The sequence below is a fragment of the Haplochromis burtoni genome, unplaced genomic scaffold (genome assembly GCF_018398535.1).
Source record: "Haplochromis burtoni strain Fernald_Lab_line unplaced genomic scaffold, NCSU_Asbu1 Contig_133, whole genome shotgun sequence".
NCBI lineage: Eukaryota > Metazoa > Chordata > Actinopteri > Cichliformes > Cichlidae > Haplochromis > Haplochromis burtoni.
The window spans coordinates 1,176,623-1,194,430 of record NW_024582494.1 but is presented as its reverse complement, the minus strand read 5'-3'; the positions used below and the strand labels follow the sequence as shown (position 1 = coordinate 1,194,430).

Below are 17,808 nucleotides of genomic sequence, written 5' to 3'. Positions count from 1 at the left end.
ACACACACACACACACACACACACACACACAATGAGGCCGCAGCACAAAACAATCTCCCAGACAGGCTCAGTGATACAAAAACACAGACAAAAAAAGGAAAGATGCCCATTATGCAAGGTTGGAGAGGGCTGTAGTAACTACTCATATACTCCTTTGTAAGGGAGAAACACAACATCATCTTTCACTCCATTAGAAGGACTGGCATCGCGCAAACAGAGACGTTATCCCCATCTCATCACACGAGGCTGCCGTGCGGTGAAATGGAGTGGCTGCTCGACGGATCCCGGCTCCCAGCCATTACGCCACCCCGGAGCGGGGAGCGATAATTGCAGTGGGAGAGCACAATCAGGCGCCGTGTTTGTCTCTGCTCTAATCTCCGTGCTCTGCCCGGCGCTCTTCACACACACGGCGCTGCAGTCTTTCATCTGCCTGCTCACTTTTTAGTTGTGATCAGTCAGAATTTGAGCTGGAGTTTTAGTGCTTTTAAGGATAAACGTGAGGCTCCCCAACCTGAAACACAGCTGACCCCGGACTAACGGCATCCGTTACGGCGAGCGGTTCGACCGAGTTGGCGCTTAATTCCCTTCTGACAAAATGCCAGAGCAATCTTTGCACCTGGTGCCAGATTGTGCACCGCCCTCGCCGCCCGGCCGTGATTTTTCAGGCTAGATGAGCGTCCAGGCGGCGAGACATTCGAGTCGGCGCAGAGACGATCAACAACACGCAGCACGCTCAAATTCCTTCGAGTTTACATTCCCCCCATGACCCAAATACTTTGCCTTTGTTGTGGTGGTTATAAACCAGGCTATTGGAAGCAAATGTGGGTTTATAAGTGGCTCCGAAACAAAAAGCCAGAGTTCAGTGCATGAGGGCGAGAGCCGCAAAATGCTGGCTGAGCAGGATTACTGCCGTCGTTCACATGGTTTCACTACAGTACAGCGCTTGTTTGGATCGAGTGCAACACTGCTTTCAGGAAAAGCAAACAGACAGTAAAACTTCTTTTTGTCCTTGGAAATTCGCTCTCTTCTCCTCGTTTTGCTCCCAGACCCACTTTTGTCCATTTAACAGATACAGCTGGAGGCCTGTGCCTGGTTTCTTGCCTTTTTGAAGCGACAGAGAGAAAGCGAGCCCTTGGAACGAAGATAAAATATGCTATTTAAGGCACAGTTGTCCAGGCTATGGAGATAAGAGCATGAAGTTTTACATTCATTAAAAAGAAGGCTGGAAAAAGAAATATACTTTGGACAAAGTTGCCAAGCGAATTTCGATGTTACAGTAAACACAAACACAAACAAAGGAAAAAGAAAAATGTTCACGATCGTCGTCTCAAAAAAAGAAGAAATGCTTCGTGATGAGTCGAGGTAAACGAGCCTAACGCCGAGGCAGAGGTCAGAGGTTGCCTTCGTCGAGCATCTTATTGATCCCGTTACAGATCCTCTGCAGGTGGCCGCGATAAACCTCCGAGGGCCCGTACAGAGTCGCCAGGAAGTCACAGTCGGCAAAGTGATTGAAGACGTGGTTGACTCGCGAGTGGCTCTTGGCTGTCAGGTGGCGCTTGATGGCCTGGTGCAGCAGGTCGCGGCAATCATTCAAGATGGCGCTCATGACGCGCCGGTCAAAGGTGAACTCGATCTGGTGGAAACTGACCGCCGTCATGGCCAGAGTGTGGACCTTCTTCCTGCGAGGAGACAAGAGAGAGGAGACGCTGTCACTTTCTAATTCTGACCAGAGCAGCAGAAGTAAAAATAGAAAGTGCTGCCGCAGGAATTTCTCCAGAAAACTTTCACAACCCCCATATATTAGTTATAGTATTGTCCTGTGCAAAGCTCACATCTCCATGCTAATATAATAACCCGTCTCTGCACTGAGCGCTTGTGTCAGCTTTGCGTCCCTCCGAGCTCGGTTTTACTGGAAACACATAAACTGATGGAAATGTCCATTCCCTTAATTTGCTTCCATCAGCACACAGAAACATCCTTTAACTGCACTTCTCCCCAGAATCACATCTTCAGTGTTTCACAAGGCTTCCAGCCTCCTGACCAACAATATAACACGACTTGTACTTCGCTCAGACACAGTCGAGTAACCGATCGTTTATTGCAGCGATGAGGACTCTGCTGTAAGAGCCGCATCGCTTCATAAGAAAGAAAAAGAAATCAAAGGTAAAATGTAGCATCGCTGTTAAAGAACCAGCAGGTTGATAAACTTCTGATTTTGTACAGATATTATTCCAGCAGGTTCGTCTCTGACAAAACATAAAATGACCTTCACATACTGTCTGTGTCCAGAACAGAGGACGTCCCCATTCATGTCCTTTAAAGAAATATAACTGGTGCTCATCTGTAGCATACGTAGTTGGTGCATCAACAGATGATGATCCCTAACATGCTTATATACATACAAACGTATGTTCCGCACTATAAGTGCACTTAAAATGCTTTAATTTTCTCAAAAATCTACAGTGCGCCTTATGTATGAATTCTGTTGTGCTTACTGACCTCACACCTGAGCCTCAACTCTCGCGGCCCGGTACCAAACGACTCACGGACCGGTACCGGTCCGAGGCCCGGGGGTTGGGGACCGCTGTGCTACATGATCGCTAGCGACACAGCTATGTTAGCATAATAAACACAGTGAAGCTGGAGGATGAACGCTAACTTTTTTCCACTCGATAAAAGTTAACGTGAGGGTTCCTGATGGTTAGGGACAAATGCAATCGCATGGCAGGATGCTGTAAACGGACCAAACTTCAGTCAGGAGAACAACTGAGATAATCCATCCACAATACGAGGTTAGTCATTAATATACTGCAACAACATGGGAATAGAGCAGCTGCGAGAGAATTCAACATTAATGAATCAATGGTACAGAAGTGGAGGAAGCGCAGTTTTTGGCTTTCCCCATATTCAAAAGTGCTTCGTCTCTTTGCTATTACTGTCGCCCGGCATAATTTGCAGATGATGTTTGCAGCCGCTGCAATGCTTTCGACCAAAACAGGCGCAGCTTGATGACACCATCAACATGCGCTATCGCGATAGAGCGGTACAGTCAAAATCTCTACCGTTGGCTAAATTCATAGTTTCTACCGTATACTGTTTATACCACCCACCCCTACAACAGAGGACGATCCCCATTCATGTCCTTTAGATAAATATAACTGGTGCTCATCTGTAGCATACGTAGTTGGTACATCAGCCAACATGGACCCTAACATGCTCACATACCAGGAAACTATAACATGGCTTTGAAGGAGAAGCAGCAAAGTTGGGCTTCGGTCTAAACTGCCTCGTGTAGACACGAGAGCGATAAATGACGGTCGTCACCTGAAGTTCTCCACCAGGATCAGCTCCTCACTGTTGAACTGGTTGTTTCTGTAAAGCACTCCCAGCTTCACCACCATCTTGATCAAGTTCTTGATGATCTTCTGGGACTCTTTGCGGTTGCGGGTGTACTCCTTGGTGACGCGGTACAGCTCGTCCAGCACTTCGCTGCTGGTGTCGTCGATGAAGAGGCTGGCCACGCTCTTGGTAGCCATCTTGCTCATCAGCTTCTTCTGCGCCTGCAGGGCCAGGCTCTTGGTGCTGAAGGAGTCCATGGTCAAGTCTGGGTCGAGAAGAGACAGAGAGAACATGCTATCAAGCCACAGTCTTATCGATAAACCCCATCAACGTGAAAACATCTTGAAAGTTTTCTAAAATTGTCACAAATTGAGAAATAAAACAAGAACCGTTTCTTAGATGTCCTCTTTGACCTTCTCATATCAAAAGCAAAATGAGCCAAGAATACCACACTACCAACACACAATGTGTGAAGATATAGCATCGTCGAATTCTGTTTAAACTGCGGGGCCGAGAACTGTCCGCTTTATCAGATAATGAGCCGTGGCAGCTGTCAAATTAGTCCCAGCAACCCTCTGGCTCGGTGCCTGCAAGGTAGTTAGAGAAGAATGTGTCATTACGCGTGTGGGAGTAAAGTCAGTTACATCCCGACCACGCAAAGCAGGCAAAGTAATCCGAACGTCTCATCAGCTGGATGCACTGACGAAACAAGGCGAGCAGGAGGCAGACAGAGCCCACTCTGCACATGTGTGGATTTATTTATGCATGTCGTTTCTGAGTGTGTGTTTGTGTGGCAAGTGGGGTGACTCAGTGAAAGGCTGCGCCCGTGATAGAGGCTCATAAGGAGGGGGGGGTCATCGGGTCTGCCGGCTTTCAGAGCCTCGCTGAGGGGAGCGAGCGAGAGCGCAGCACGCCGTATCGTTTCAGCGGCCTTCTGCAGGTCACTTCTTTAGGCTTGAACAGTCTCCTTTTAAAGCAATAAAAATCTATTTTCCTGAGCACTCCCTCTCTAACTTTCGCAGATCTCCAAGGATAACCTCAGAGCGCACGAGCGTAAACAGGCACCGCAGTCATTTTCCACGCCTGCCTTATAATGCAGGGGGAAGAATGAGGGTGAAGGAAGGGGCATCTGTGTTACGAGTTTCATTTTGTTCGGACATGTTCAACCTTTTTAGAGGTTCGCACTCTCAGAAATATACAGAAAGGAACTCTAAATGAAACTGAATACGGTGTTTGGCTTTACTAAAACAGTAAACAGACGTAATCGTTGCAATCTGAGCTTCTCTCTCTACTTTAGGTCTCATCATGCCTGCATGCTGAGTGCGTTTGAGCCTCTCTTTGAAACCGTTGGCCCTCATTGTGTTTATAAAGTGAGTATAAGTGATGGTGAGATGTACGAGCGCAGTGCAGAGTGTCCACTCAGTGCCTCAAAAACCCAAAGAAGCGTTTTATTCAAGTTACTGACCTATTTTATGGACACTAATTTAATTTCAGCACAGTGTGAGAGTCTGCTGCAGTTTCTCTCCTCTGCTCGCCGTTTCACTGGGACTCGTGATGGAGGGGTCGGGCGGACGCCGCATCATGTAACATATTAACGAATCCACAAGGAAGAAGTGGGACAATGGCAGGAATTTATTTCTAAGTCTAAACCTTCATATAATAAAGATCCAGACCAGGGTTTGATATTTTTTTAGCCACTCGAAACAATAACATTACTCAGTTGCTTTTGGAGTTTAGATACCAGACATGACACGTGCTGGGCTCAGCGCTGGCTTCACTGCATCATGTCAGTGGTCTCTGCAGTTTAATAGATCGTTAGGGCTACTGGGAAGAAACTGCAGCAGATCTAAGCCGTATTTACAAACACAGAGCTACAGACTGTTAAAATGCACACCTGACGTGAATCTGAAGGGAAACCTGCCAAGAAAGAGTTTCCTCCTGTGGACTTGGTCCAAACTCCAGTGTACAGTATGCTGTGTAGCAGAGATGCACGTGTCATTGTTTCCTCCGCCTGGTGGCTGGGCAGGAAGTGGTCACAGCGTGCAGTTAAAACGTGTCAATCTTTGCACGCTCAGATTAGGAGCTCTTGCAGGCGCTGTGGTCACAGTGGCGTCGTAATGTGTTTGCACCTTTGGACTGAAATCTCTCACCTACTGTTGGATGGATTTCTATGAAATTTAAACTAAATGCTCAAAATTCCTGGAGGTTCTTTAAAAATGTGTCTTTTTGGGAATATTCATAAAAATATGGTACAAATATTGCTGGTCCCTAAAAGATGAGTGCACAGCATTTCACAATCTAATACAGCACCGCCATCTGTACTCATTAGCAGACGTCGCGTTTTCCTACATCATTATGAACATATAGCCAAACTATTAGTCTTTAGATTTTCTGCCTCATAAATGTTTAATATTACTTAAATCTAAAGGCACCGATTTATTTTCAGTGTTTACTGCCGAGTATGTGCCGTGAAAACATGCAAAGAGTCTCCTTTGCTGCAGTTTGGCTGCAATTTATTTCCTAATAATTATGTAAAATTATTCTGCCGTAAACAGAGCTCTGTAAACAAACACACAGGCGCCTCGGTTTTACATAAATAAATATTCTGATATACAGACAGGTGACAAACTAAACCAATAATGTGAAGCGTCACCTACACAGGGACTGAAAACAGATATGAAATTGTTCTGAGCGATCACCTTCATCCTGATGAGTCACGGTACAGCACGAGGGGAGTCGGTGAACAGCTTGATGAGTATGAAGACGATGTTGGTCATATGCTTGGCCTTTGCAGTCGCTAGATGTCAACAAAATTGAACATGTCTGGAAGATTTTGGCCCGACGTGTTAGACGGCGGTTCGGCGACCCCGTCGTCAAAACACCAAATGACAGAATATGTTTCAGAAAAGAGCCGAGCTGTAAATGAAGCTGCAGCGGTGTCCTGACACGTTAATGACACACTTTCAATTTAACGTAAATCACCCAACAAAGATTTATCCTGTACCGTCATCTAAGCTGTAGATATGCCAAAACCCAACCACAAACCCTCACATAACTACACCCGAGCGACTGACTGGGTTTCTCCTGCAGACGTTTTTTTGAATGGTCAGGAGAGGATGGAGCGACTCAAAGGCGGAAATCCCACCTTCACGCACGAGAGTAACGGTGCCAACAGCGTTTGCCACTGACGTAGGATCAGCCTGAGGCAACGTTTCAGTGCAGATGTACGAATCAAGCTGAGCTTGAGACTGAAACCTCAGCACATTCTGCTACTGAAAAGTGTCCAAAACAAAAAGCACCAAACGTTGGCACTCCACTTTTGGCTCCTTTTTACTTTTAGTTTAAACTTTAATACTTTAAATCTAAAATAAGACAAATCATTTGTCTCAAGAAAAACTGAAGCTAAAATCTTTTTGGAATATAATAATATCTTGGATTGTGAAGACTGCTCTAGTCTGATAAAGACAAAGGTCAAGTGTCAAACTGACTTTTCTGGGACTAAAACAAACAAAAACAGCTAAATTTAGTTCCCATCAAACCACCTGAGAAACAGCTGATTAAAAATGCATCATAACCTTTGACCCCTGTGCTTGTAAAGCATGAAGGTAAAAATTCTGCATGGCTTCATTAAATATACTGAAAGCGAGCTGATTCTGAAAGACTGGTGCAGGAGGCAGCGACTGGTTTGTGTCCAGCTAAAACAAATCCAGGTCGTTTTTGTCGGCTGACTAATCGGCTAATAAACTTATTTTCGTCCGATTGTGTAAACTGATCGCACAGCAAAAAAAAAAATGACAATGACTCAGCCAAATGCGAGGATTAGTGGAAAACAATGCGCATAAAAATGAGGCAAACAGTCACACCCTGTATAAATCCTCTGACGAGCCACACGTCGCCGAACGCGTGGCTGCTGCACTGAAACAAATGTCCTGTTCGCATCATAAGTGATTACTCTTCACGCCATACGTCTCCACGTTAAAGAGGATTAACTGTAAACAAATACATGAATGGCAAATTGCCTCTCCGTAATAATCCGGATAACGTGCACACAAAGCGTGAGAGGTGCAATTAGTGCAGCCGACGCAGAGCGCTGACACATCCCTGCTGGGTGACTTGTGACGTTTGCCGTCGTTGGTACTGGAAGGTGGCGCATCTGCTGCCTGCTACAGTGTGTGACTTTCATTCCTCCCTTGCTCTCTCTCTGCAATGCCTCTCGAAGAATATCAATAAGACTCCTCGGAGAGAGTGTCAGCAGGATGCTTCCCAGAGAGGAGCGAGGAGAGGCAGAGCCGGGGTGGAGGTTTGTTGTACATCAACCCTGAAACATGCAGGAAATAACTGTGGGCGTTAGCACGAGGGGTCATTTATATACCGTCTCACGCCAAATCTAGTTTTCGCAGCGTCTTGTTGCAGGCGCTGGACATTTAATCGGGCCTCTCGCCGCGCTGATCAAGGATCACTGGCAGATCCCTATCGACCGCTTCGTAACTCTAAACTTGCCGTGCTACGCTTGTTACAGAAAATCCTGCTCTGATGCAACGCGTGTGAAACGGATAAGACGAGAAAGACACTAATGATCAGAGTGAGAGAAAAACCCAAACAAACAAAACCTGAACTTGGAATCTTTATTTCTATGCAAGTGACAACTGGAAGAAAAGAAACGTCACTTTGTCCTGTTGACACGAGTTAATCACAGAGGACGGCCTCCACAGGAGACGCACTTATCAGAACACGCGTCTGCATCAGCCTCCATCCTCTCTCTGCCTCCGCTGATGGATGTACGAGAGTTTCGAAAAGTGCAAATGGATAATGGGCAGACGCCATTTACAGGCTCAAGGGTGATTTCATGGCGCTCATTAAATTATACTTTTGCTGCAGATCTGAGGCGTCGTAGCTGTCGACTCTCCGAGGCCTGCCAACGAGCTGGAAGAGGAGGAAGGCAAGAAGTGGGGAAGGGTGGAGGGTTCGCCTGTCGTACAATTCAAATGTCTGGCTCTCAGCATTGTCTGCCTCTGGCTTCACTCGAGGCTTAAGAGTGACAAACAGACTCCTGACACTCTTATCTCGAGGACGGAAGGATATCCTCACTCCGGCTCTTAGTCCCCGCCCAAAGCTAAAGGTTTCGCGAAAACATGCTCTCAAGGGACAAGCGATGAAAAGGTTTTCGATTCAAATCCTATTTTTCTTCTGTGACTCTGCTGCACCAAAGCGCTTAGTGCCAAATCTAAATGGCCTGTGAAGCGCGGCGGCGTCCAGGGACAGCCAACCCCAACACGGCGTCTCCGTAGTATTTAGAGGCAACATTTTAACGGATTTAAGGCAAAACAAGACATGACAGCGGCAAATCCTGCTGAGTATTGTGGCAAAGTGTACGAGCCACAGTCATCAGTGCACGCAGACATCAGAGGAACAAACATCTGTTGGCTCACACACGTTACTGATAGGCCGACTTACTGAGCAGCTGAACATGAAACAAAGACAGATTGCAGCAGCCGAGAGCTCAGCACTTATAATTGCAGCAGTGAGACAAGTCACAAACTCATATACTCACTCAAAATGAGCTGCACTCGCTCATATAGACACTGAGCAAAAATCTCAAAGCAAAGATGACTCATGGGAAATGAAACCAGACCCCACAGAGTGTCGGATTGATGTCTCAAGACAATAAGGGAGCCTGGGTAATGAACCCAGGGACGCTCCCGCCTGCAGGTGCAGACAGGCCTGTCAAGCCTGCGTGGCAGCCTGGCTGAAGGATCGCGGTGACGAGAAGCTGTGATGACTTTAAAAAAATAAAAAATAAAAAAAATATGACCTTCCCGTCCCCCCCACTCCTCAGAGGACTATTAAAGCCGGATAGCCACCTTTATTATCTACATTTAATTTCCTTTGTTTGAGTTTCAGGGCAGGTGAAAGCGCTGTCTGCAGTGGAGACGCGGCAGCTAAAAGCTTCTCCAGGTCATATGGGAAAAGAGGAATAAGTGGGATGACAACTCCTACTGGCTGTCACTTTCAGTTAGTGTTTCTGTAATGTGGCCACTGTGACCTTTTACACTGATACAGAGAAGACGAGCTGTAAAGACAGCAACAAGATCTTGATGTAGTGGCTGCAGCCTCGACGCTCCCAGTTACCAAACAAATGCCACAATTTAAAATACGTTTTTATCACTATAGTTGGATTTCATTGTATGATGACAGAAATAATAACTCATCGAGCCGAATGAATGTGTCATCACTAAAGCTCCCATTTTTTTTTCCCCTTAAAGGAGGCCAAAGGTCACAAGGACTAACCCCCAAATTCCATCTATGGTTTCAGTGGCATTTTTAAAAAGAAGATCCTGATCCTTATCAGAAAGCGATACTTGTAGCTGAAAAATAATGTAAAAATAATTTGTCCCAAAAATCTAATATCTGTCAGGCTCCGATTCAATGAGCCCAACGAACAACAACAACAACAACAAACAGTTTAGAATTTCAAAATATGCAACTTCCAAATTTATAAAACAAAGAAAATTTACAAAATCCTCACAGTGGAAACAATCAGTGTTTAACTTAACCTGAGGTCTGATGCATTAGTGATGGCACCCCAACCCTAAAACTATCACAAACAAGTTCTAAAGAAATTTCCATAAAGGCCCAAAAACTGGAAATCTAACCAAAACTATTTACATTTCCCCAACAAAGGGGATAATTGTTGACATTATTTCAGCATTATTTGATTTGCACGTGTTGTTTTATGGTCCACACGTGCTACTTGACACAAACATGTTTTTGGCTTCTGGCTGCTCACATGTAGGATGAAACCAACACGATACGAGCGCAGCATTGCTTTTCCAAAGGGGAGCGTTGTTCAGGATCCAGGCTGCAGCCTCAGCATCCGCTATACTCACCTGTCAATCAAACTAAAGCTGAGGTGTGACAGGTGAAAAAGAGGTGGAAATTGGATACACCTGTAGCTACCGCCCACTCTAACCCGTGGCGTTGTGCCTCATGAGGAAGAGGAGGTCACAGCTACCAAAATACCACCACTTTAATACCTGCTGCCAATCTAGACAGCTTGTTGGATGCTGATAAGAGCCAGCATAAAGAGAAAAACCAGTGAAAGATGTGTTTCTACACTGCTTGGCCACCAAAAGTTGCTAAAAAAGCTTTGGCAGAGTCTGTAGAACTTTCCATGACACTTCATCCTCTAAGTGATTGGTTGATGGCAGCAGAAAATGTCACGACTTTCATGCTCTTCAGGGATCGCTAGTCACATGGATTGGGGCACTGTGACCCTGAAAAAGACAACTCCATCAGCAGAGAAAAATCTTCACCGCTTCAGGATGGAGGCGATTACTGAAGAGACATAAATCATACTGAATTGTGCACTGCACAACAACAAAAAACAGCCCCATTATCTGCTCGCCACTGCATCACGTGTCGATAATTACCTCTGGCATTTCTCACTAACTATTTTTATCTGCTGCGAACACAAAATAATGCGTCCAGGTGTATTAAACACAGGAAGACTCTTTCCCGGTTTTAAGTCTCACCTTTCCAAAAGCATAAACCTCGGCGAGCATGCAAGTGACCTTTACCACATCCTCTACCACTCCAGATCGCTCCTCTCCTGTCATTTCCTGCTGTAGTCGTCCAAGTAAAATAACAGATACCACAAAAAGACTAAAGGTGCTGCAAACAGGATCGATATTTTTATCGGTTTTTTTATGAATAGCAATTTATTCGTAAGAGTTTTTAGTCTTATTTGCTTTTTGGAAAAATATTTTCTGTTGCTCTCCCACTGGTTAAATAGTTCATCCATTCAGATTCAAACCAGCAATCAAAAAGCACTTGATTGCACAACTGACGGCATTCAGTTTTTAATTCAGGATTACTTACTGGTTATTTCCAGTAATCAGCAGTTAATTGTAATATTAGAGCAGCAGCGCAAGGTTAATGGCTGCCCTGCATTTTGCATTACAGTCGAGCATCAACATAAGGAGCGGAGTCGAGACTTCTTCGACACGACAAAAAATCTGCATGATAAGCATCACAAAGCATTTATTGCACGGCTGCCGGACTGGACGACGCCCTGCTGTGTACACACTGGTGTGTTGTATTTGCTTTCTTGCTTCTGGTTAAACTTCCACAAGTTATTAAAAAAGATGCATCCAGTGTACCAGCGTTTCCATTTGAAAGCCTCATAAAACTGCAGAGCTGTAAGAAAAACAAAGTGTCAGGTTTGGGGGGAAAACCCCCAAAACATTAACGATGTCATTAAATTGATTTTTGTGTGGCAAACCTTGAATGAACGGGGAAAAAAAACAAAGACTTCTCTACACATTCTCCCCAGCTGTATGATATAATCTGTCTCCACTCTGAGATACAATAGACAATCCAGGTTGTTATATAAGGTACATCCGTGCTTTGTGTTATGAGAGTAACCACTCAAATGAGCTCCAATGGAGCCACTCAACTGTTGGGGGAATCAACAGCAGGATTTCAGGACAAGTGAACGCTGCAATTTCATCTTTCATCAACTTTTGTAGTGTTTGTCTCGCTCTTCTCTTGAGGTGTTGCATAACAGAGGAGGTGCTGACTGCTAATAGAGCCAGAGCTGGGAGCATTGTACGTGCTAACAGCTGTATGTCTGCGTAATGATGCCCTCTCTGCTCGCACTCATCCAGCTCAGCAGTGCTGACATGAAGAGCCATAATTGCACGCAGAACACGCGGACGGGGGCACATACATGCAACATGCATGCTTTGAATGGCGAGCCCTCTGCTTCCCACACAGTCATCTCTGAAGACTTGTGCAGATTTGCTGAGAAAGGAAGCAATCAATGCCTTTCGCTCAGAAACCGTACTCCAACCCACCCCCCATTTTCTTTTCTTTTTAACACTTTCCTCAGATCTGCCAGAGCCCGCTCAACAATTAATAATTAACGCATTGGCACATAATGGATCGGAAATTAATAATTCAGTCTGCCGATATGGACTAAAATAGACTAAAGGCTAAGAGCAGTCTGCTGCGGAGCAACAGGTTCAGGCAGACACGTGGGATACGGATAAAGGGTGGGCCGTCAGCGCATACAGTAAGAGACAGCAACTGCGAGCTGCTGGCAATAATTTAGGAACATCAGTCAGTGTTACGCATGTGTAATAAGGCTGGGAATACAGTCGCTGCCGCGCTGCCTGGGGGCCAGCGCAGCACTCACTGACAACATTTGTTCTTGCATTAAAATGCATAAGTGGGTAGTTGTTTTAACTTAGAGCCCAGTTAATTTGGACCAACGTGCAAAGAGAAAGACTGGCAACAAATCGAGAGGGATAAACAGCCCGCTTGTTACTTCGCTTTAACTGGCGTGTTTCGGTTTCAATTCTGTATTATTTATCACGTTAACACCGCTGCAAATAATGCAGGACATAATCAAGCTGCTCGTGCTGTGACTGATGTCCGGGCCTGTGACATTTTAATTAAGGCCACCATAGGAGTACGACACATTATGACTAATTTGCCTTACCTCAGAGCCCAGAGAGCATAATTTGCTAACTTGATGTTTAATAAAAGGAGCGCGCCTGGCTGCAAGAACAGCAGGGCTGAGGATTAGTGAAAACAGAGGGGTCACCGGCACCAGAGGATATGATTGTGACATAACTGATACCGTCCCTCGCTGCCTTTATTTCAGGTAACGTCGCGATATTTTCAGGTCATACAGCGCTGGCCTTTCATGCAGAATCACGGGTTTTAGCGGCCACCTGCGTGCTCGGCTGAGCGTCGCAGGCCAGTAAAAGAAAGGTCAAACACCTCTCTTGTCTTGTTAATGAGTTACCATGGCGTCTCCTCAGCAGGACCAACAGTGTCTCTGGGATTACTGCCGCAATTTCATGCACTGCCCTTAATAACACTGCATGGGGAATGTAGAGCAACGTGACTGCTTTGTCCTGCTCGACAAGACACGCAAAGGAGGAGATGCGCACAGATAGAGTTACACGGAAATACAAACAGACGAGGCTTACCAGCGTCTGCTTAATCCTGCTGGGAAAGCTTTATATATTATTGATTGTCTTTCAAAAATCACACAGTATAAAAAACAATGAACACAAAAGCCACGATTAATGAGGAAAACATTTATAGTTCTTAAAACCTGCCATCAGTTATTCTGCGGCTGTCTGTAGCAATGGAAGCCAATATGATTACTTTACAGCTATAACTTATGATTATTCTTATTATTGATTGTTACACTGATTAACCAATTCATCTTGCATACAGCAAAACCTCAAAAATAATGATCCCACTTCCCAAACACTGGAGGTGGTTTTGCTTTGCATGACCAGTGCACAACCTGCTGCAGGCTTTCATTTAGAAAATGAAGGCAATCGCTTCAGGGATTTGTGGAAAGGTTATGACCTGTTATTGGAAAATAGTCCAGAAAAATGCCCAGCGTCATTTCTAAAGAGTAAGAGGAGACAAATATAGCCAATTAAATATGCAGTTTAGGAGGATTTAAAGGCACAGCCTCCACCTTTCCCTTTTCAAAACCAGCAGGTGTTGAAATGAGGTCCTGCAGTTACTCTATTGTTCATTCTTCCTCGGCTCACTTGTTGCAGTTGCCACCAACAACGACGCTACAAAGGAAGGCTTTGCGACTAAAAGACAGCAGGTCGAAAAATGCCAAAGCAGTTTTGCTTGCGCACGGAGAGACGGACCTCCGAGTCCTAATCCAAGGCCATATTTCATTTAACATGCCTTCTGAGGCTGAGCGTGGTAATGTGTGCCGCCACTGCACAGTGAAGCTATTCATCCACCCCCGGCCTTGTCATGGAGAAAAGCTTTGCAATGTAAACACAGCAATGTGTTACAAAACGTGCGTGTTAGAGGGTTTTTCCCACAGTTTTGATTTTGATAAGCTGAGGATTAGACTGTGAGGCTAATGCATAACTGTTGCACATCTCTCCTGACCTCCATACGCATCTGTGTCCTTCACTGCATTGATGAAGAACCGTTGCCACTGCACTTCTTGGAGTTCTTTAAAAATGACCTATTGACAGTCACTCTTCCACTGGGACAATTTCTGATGAGGCTTCAGCAAACAGTAGCTGGATCGATTGAAGGCCCAGATGCAGCTCTCCAGTCCTTTGTCAGGTATTTGCAGCCTCCCCCCCCCCTCACCATTTCTTAATACTGTAGGTAGTTTTTATTTTTAAGTCTGCCACTTCTGCTCTTGCCCTCCACGTGCCTCAGACTTTTTAAGGACTCACTGCAGGCCATGTGGAGATATGGCAGGTTTTCAGCTAATCGCTCCTGCGGCATCAAAACTACCATTTTGAAACTGTGTTTAACAAATGATGCGTTTTTGCAACAGGCTGTTAGTAACAAAGTGCCCAAAGATACCATTTAAAATTGGTTCTCTGCCAAGTTGTCGGTCACGTGTAGACACAATACTGGTTTGTCCCTTGATTTTGGTTCCTTTTTGTGGTTGTATGATTCACAAGTGGTTCAACAAAAAGGTACAAGGACTGGGCTTAAAACGCAGCCAGTATCCAAAGGAGAACTGTGAAAGCTTACAAGAAGGAACAGGTCCTCGTAAACAAAATGATCATGGACTTTTGCACAGTCCCACTGTAGTGTGTACAGTATGGTTACTAATAAACGTTAATGTCTTCCTATTAAATCCAGCCAACACGGTCTAAAGCCGCACAAGTCTGAAACATGGGCGGCTGGCAGAGTGCACCACCCCCACAGTCAGGGCTTCAGCGGTGCTTTCTCATTACCAATCAATGACTAATAACAGCAGACACATGATCCTAATGATCCTCCGCGTGGAGAAGCACAAACTCGGTTTATCTTTCATTTCTCGCACCGCGTCCACATCTTATTAAACCAACAACCCGAGCGACTCTCCTTCGCTTCGGAAACGGTCCGTTAGCCGCTAAATCTCTTATCAGACGCTAAAGTATCCCAATCACGCACGAACTGATTGGCCGTTACTTCCGCTGAGCTCGAGCCAAACATGGAGGCTGTCAAACACGTAAAGAAACGCAGAAAACAAAAACAGCTCTCATCAAGTCCGTGTTTGTCCGAGGAGAGGAGGGGGAGCTGGTTTAACCACGGGCCGCTGGGAGGTCTCATTAAGAACTGGTCGGCCGTTGAGGTGGGACTCACCTTACTCAGCTTCACGGGGACACGGTCAGCCAGATGACAGCAAGTTAGTACTGTGAGCGAAAAGCGTTCATCCTGGCAGAGCAGATGAATTCACTTCACAGCATATTCAGGTTTTCTTCCACTCGTTCTGCTGCGTGTCGGCCGTGAAACGTCCTCGCTGCTGTTCAATTCAGGTTTTGTTCTGTAACCGTGTCCTCGGCACAGATGTGTAAATTATTGAACGCGTGTTTTCTTCCCTCGGCTGCTGCGATCAGTTACCACAGTTTGCTGTAACTCGATTCCTCCCACTCGTAAAAAAAAGTTTCAAACTTGAGGAGCACTTGGAAATCACCAGATTGATGTGGGCTCGGACCAATGGAGGAGCAACGAGGGGGAGTGGTCCAGGTCGAAAGAAAAGGGCCATTTACAGCCAGCGCAGTCCCTGCCCCCGTGCAGGGCTTCCAGTAATTATCCTCGTCCAGCTCCCACTCCCAAGGCTGAAAGTTTCCCAGAGGAAACGGTGTTAGGGGAACAATGAGCAGGAACCGTGGGGAGCAACTTTTCTGTCAGGGTCAAAATAATAAATAGCCTATAATGTGTCTTTTTAGCCTGCGTTGGTGCTTCTGGTGACAGTTTTGCAGACAAAATGTGCTAAACGCTGCTGAGAGCAGGCTGTTGGGATAATGATCCTGATGTGAGAGAGGGAGAAACTATCAGCGGATGTTTTCGGGACAGGGGAAGTGTTTCCCCGTCTGTCTAATGAGGATACAGAAATTCCCAAGGTCATGTCCGTTTTGGATTGTTATGTTAAGACAATAGTTTATTTTATATATATATATGATGTAGACCTGATACTCTTGCACTTGCAGTGCTATGTTCAGGAAACCCTTTTTCTTTTTTGACAGCCAGGTGTGATTATTGAGGCGTTATCTTACTGAGCTACAAGAACATTTTTGTATAATCTCATTTACTGTAAGATTTGTGTTTCTATGGGATGAGTCTGTGACAATGAGGATAACATGGAACAGTTGCAGTGGTGAGATTGATCTGGAGCGCCCTCTTGTGGTACAATGTGAGAAATTACTCTGTAAGCTGAAGACCTTTGCAGAAATGCACACAAAGTAAATCGTGTGCTGTTTTTCTTCCATTAGTACTAAGTGGTGCAGAGAGTGGTCGGGATTATCTGTGATAGAAGGATCCTGGAAAGAGTCCAGGTTGCAGTTCATTCAGCTCTGATGCTGCTAGCAGACAAAGGACACCAAATCTGCATCATTTTGCTGCACACATTGAAGGATCTCAGCTTCCTTAGGCGATAGGCCATGCTCATATCTTTCTTGTGTACAGCATCTGTGTTGGTCTTCCAGTTCAGCCTATTGCCAGTGTGGATGCGTAGGTGCCTGTACTCCCTGCAACTCATCACCATCCTGTTCCAGGATAGACACGGGTCATGAAGTCAATCGTCATCTCTCTGGTCTTATTTACTTCCAGAAGCAGGTGATTCACCCCAGACAATTCAGCAAAATCATCTACTTGTGTTCAGTTGCTTGCTCATCACTAAAATACAATACATCCAACCACTGCAGAGTCATCAGAGTGTTTCTGTAGGTGGCGTGACCCGGAGTTGTACTGACAATCTGAGGTGTGTGAGGTAAACCGGAATGGAGAAAGCACGATCCCCTGTGGAGCCCTGCACATCACCAAACCAGGCAGAGCACTGCCCAATCTCACAGACTGTGTCCTGTCGGGCAGTCTGTCATCCATATAGTTGGGGCTGAGAGCTCCATTTTTACACAGCCTTCAGCTTACATGCTGTTTGTTGTACAGCAGGGTTTTAAAACAATACTGATGTCCATTTATAATAAGTAATAATTATAAGCAGAAGAATGAGTATTTGTATAGCACTTTCTAAAACACACATTTACAAAGTGCTTAACAGTTTGGATAAAATCACACAGTGATAAGTGTTCATATTTAAACATGGAAACACACAGTGAGATATGCACATTAGAAGAACAAGGGCTAATCCTAGCCTGTAAAAATGACTCTTCAGCAGTCATTTAAAACAAACCACAGATTCAGCTGACCTGAAGCCAAAGCTTAGGAGTTATGACTTTAAAAGCGTGATTGTCTCTGGATTTAAAATAGGTGCATGAAACAGTTAAAAGACCCTGATCAGAAGACTTGAGAGGCTGACTGCTGTTGTAAGGTCTCGTATATAGACACTAGGGGTGCAACAATACACAAAATTCACAGTTCGGTTCGATACTTTGGTGTCAAGGTTTGATATTTTTTCCAATACAAAAAATGTTGATGCCTTTTTAGTTTGTCATTTATTAAAATTATAAA

General features: G+C 45.1%; 1 protein-coding gene across 1 annotated transcript; it reads right to left on the bottom strand.

The window, feature by feature from the left end:
- Positions 1-6: 6 nt before the first annotated feature.
- On the bottom strand, positions 7-15,906 carry tnfaip8l1 (tumor necrosis factor, alpha-induced protein 8-like 1). Its single transcript, XM_005930928.3, has 3 exons — positions 15,484-15,906; positions 3,325-3,604; positions 7-1,679 (listed from the first exon to the last, which is right to left on the bottom strand). The coding sequence occupies exons 2-3, from the start codon at positions 3,594-3,596 to the stop codon at positions 1,391-1,393; spliced, it is 561 nt and encodes a 186-aa protein (XP_005930990.1). The 5' UTR covers positions 3,597-3,604; positions 15,484-15,906; the 3' UTR covers positions 7-1,390.
- Positions 15,907-17,808: the final 1,902 nt, after the last annotated feature.

Bases quoted from the DNA above. Each gene is read 5' to 3' on its own strand.
- tnfaip8l1 (XM_005930928.3), bottom strand. From the start codon at position 3,596: ATGGACTCCTTCAGCACCAAGAGCCTGGCCCTGCAGGCGCAGAAGAAG. The intron at 1,680-3,324 runs GTGACGACCGTC...GTCTCCTCGCAG, and splicing joins ATCCTGGTGGAGAACTTCAG to GAAGAAGGTCCACACTCTGG.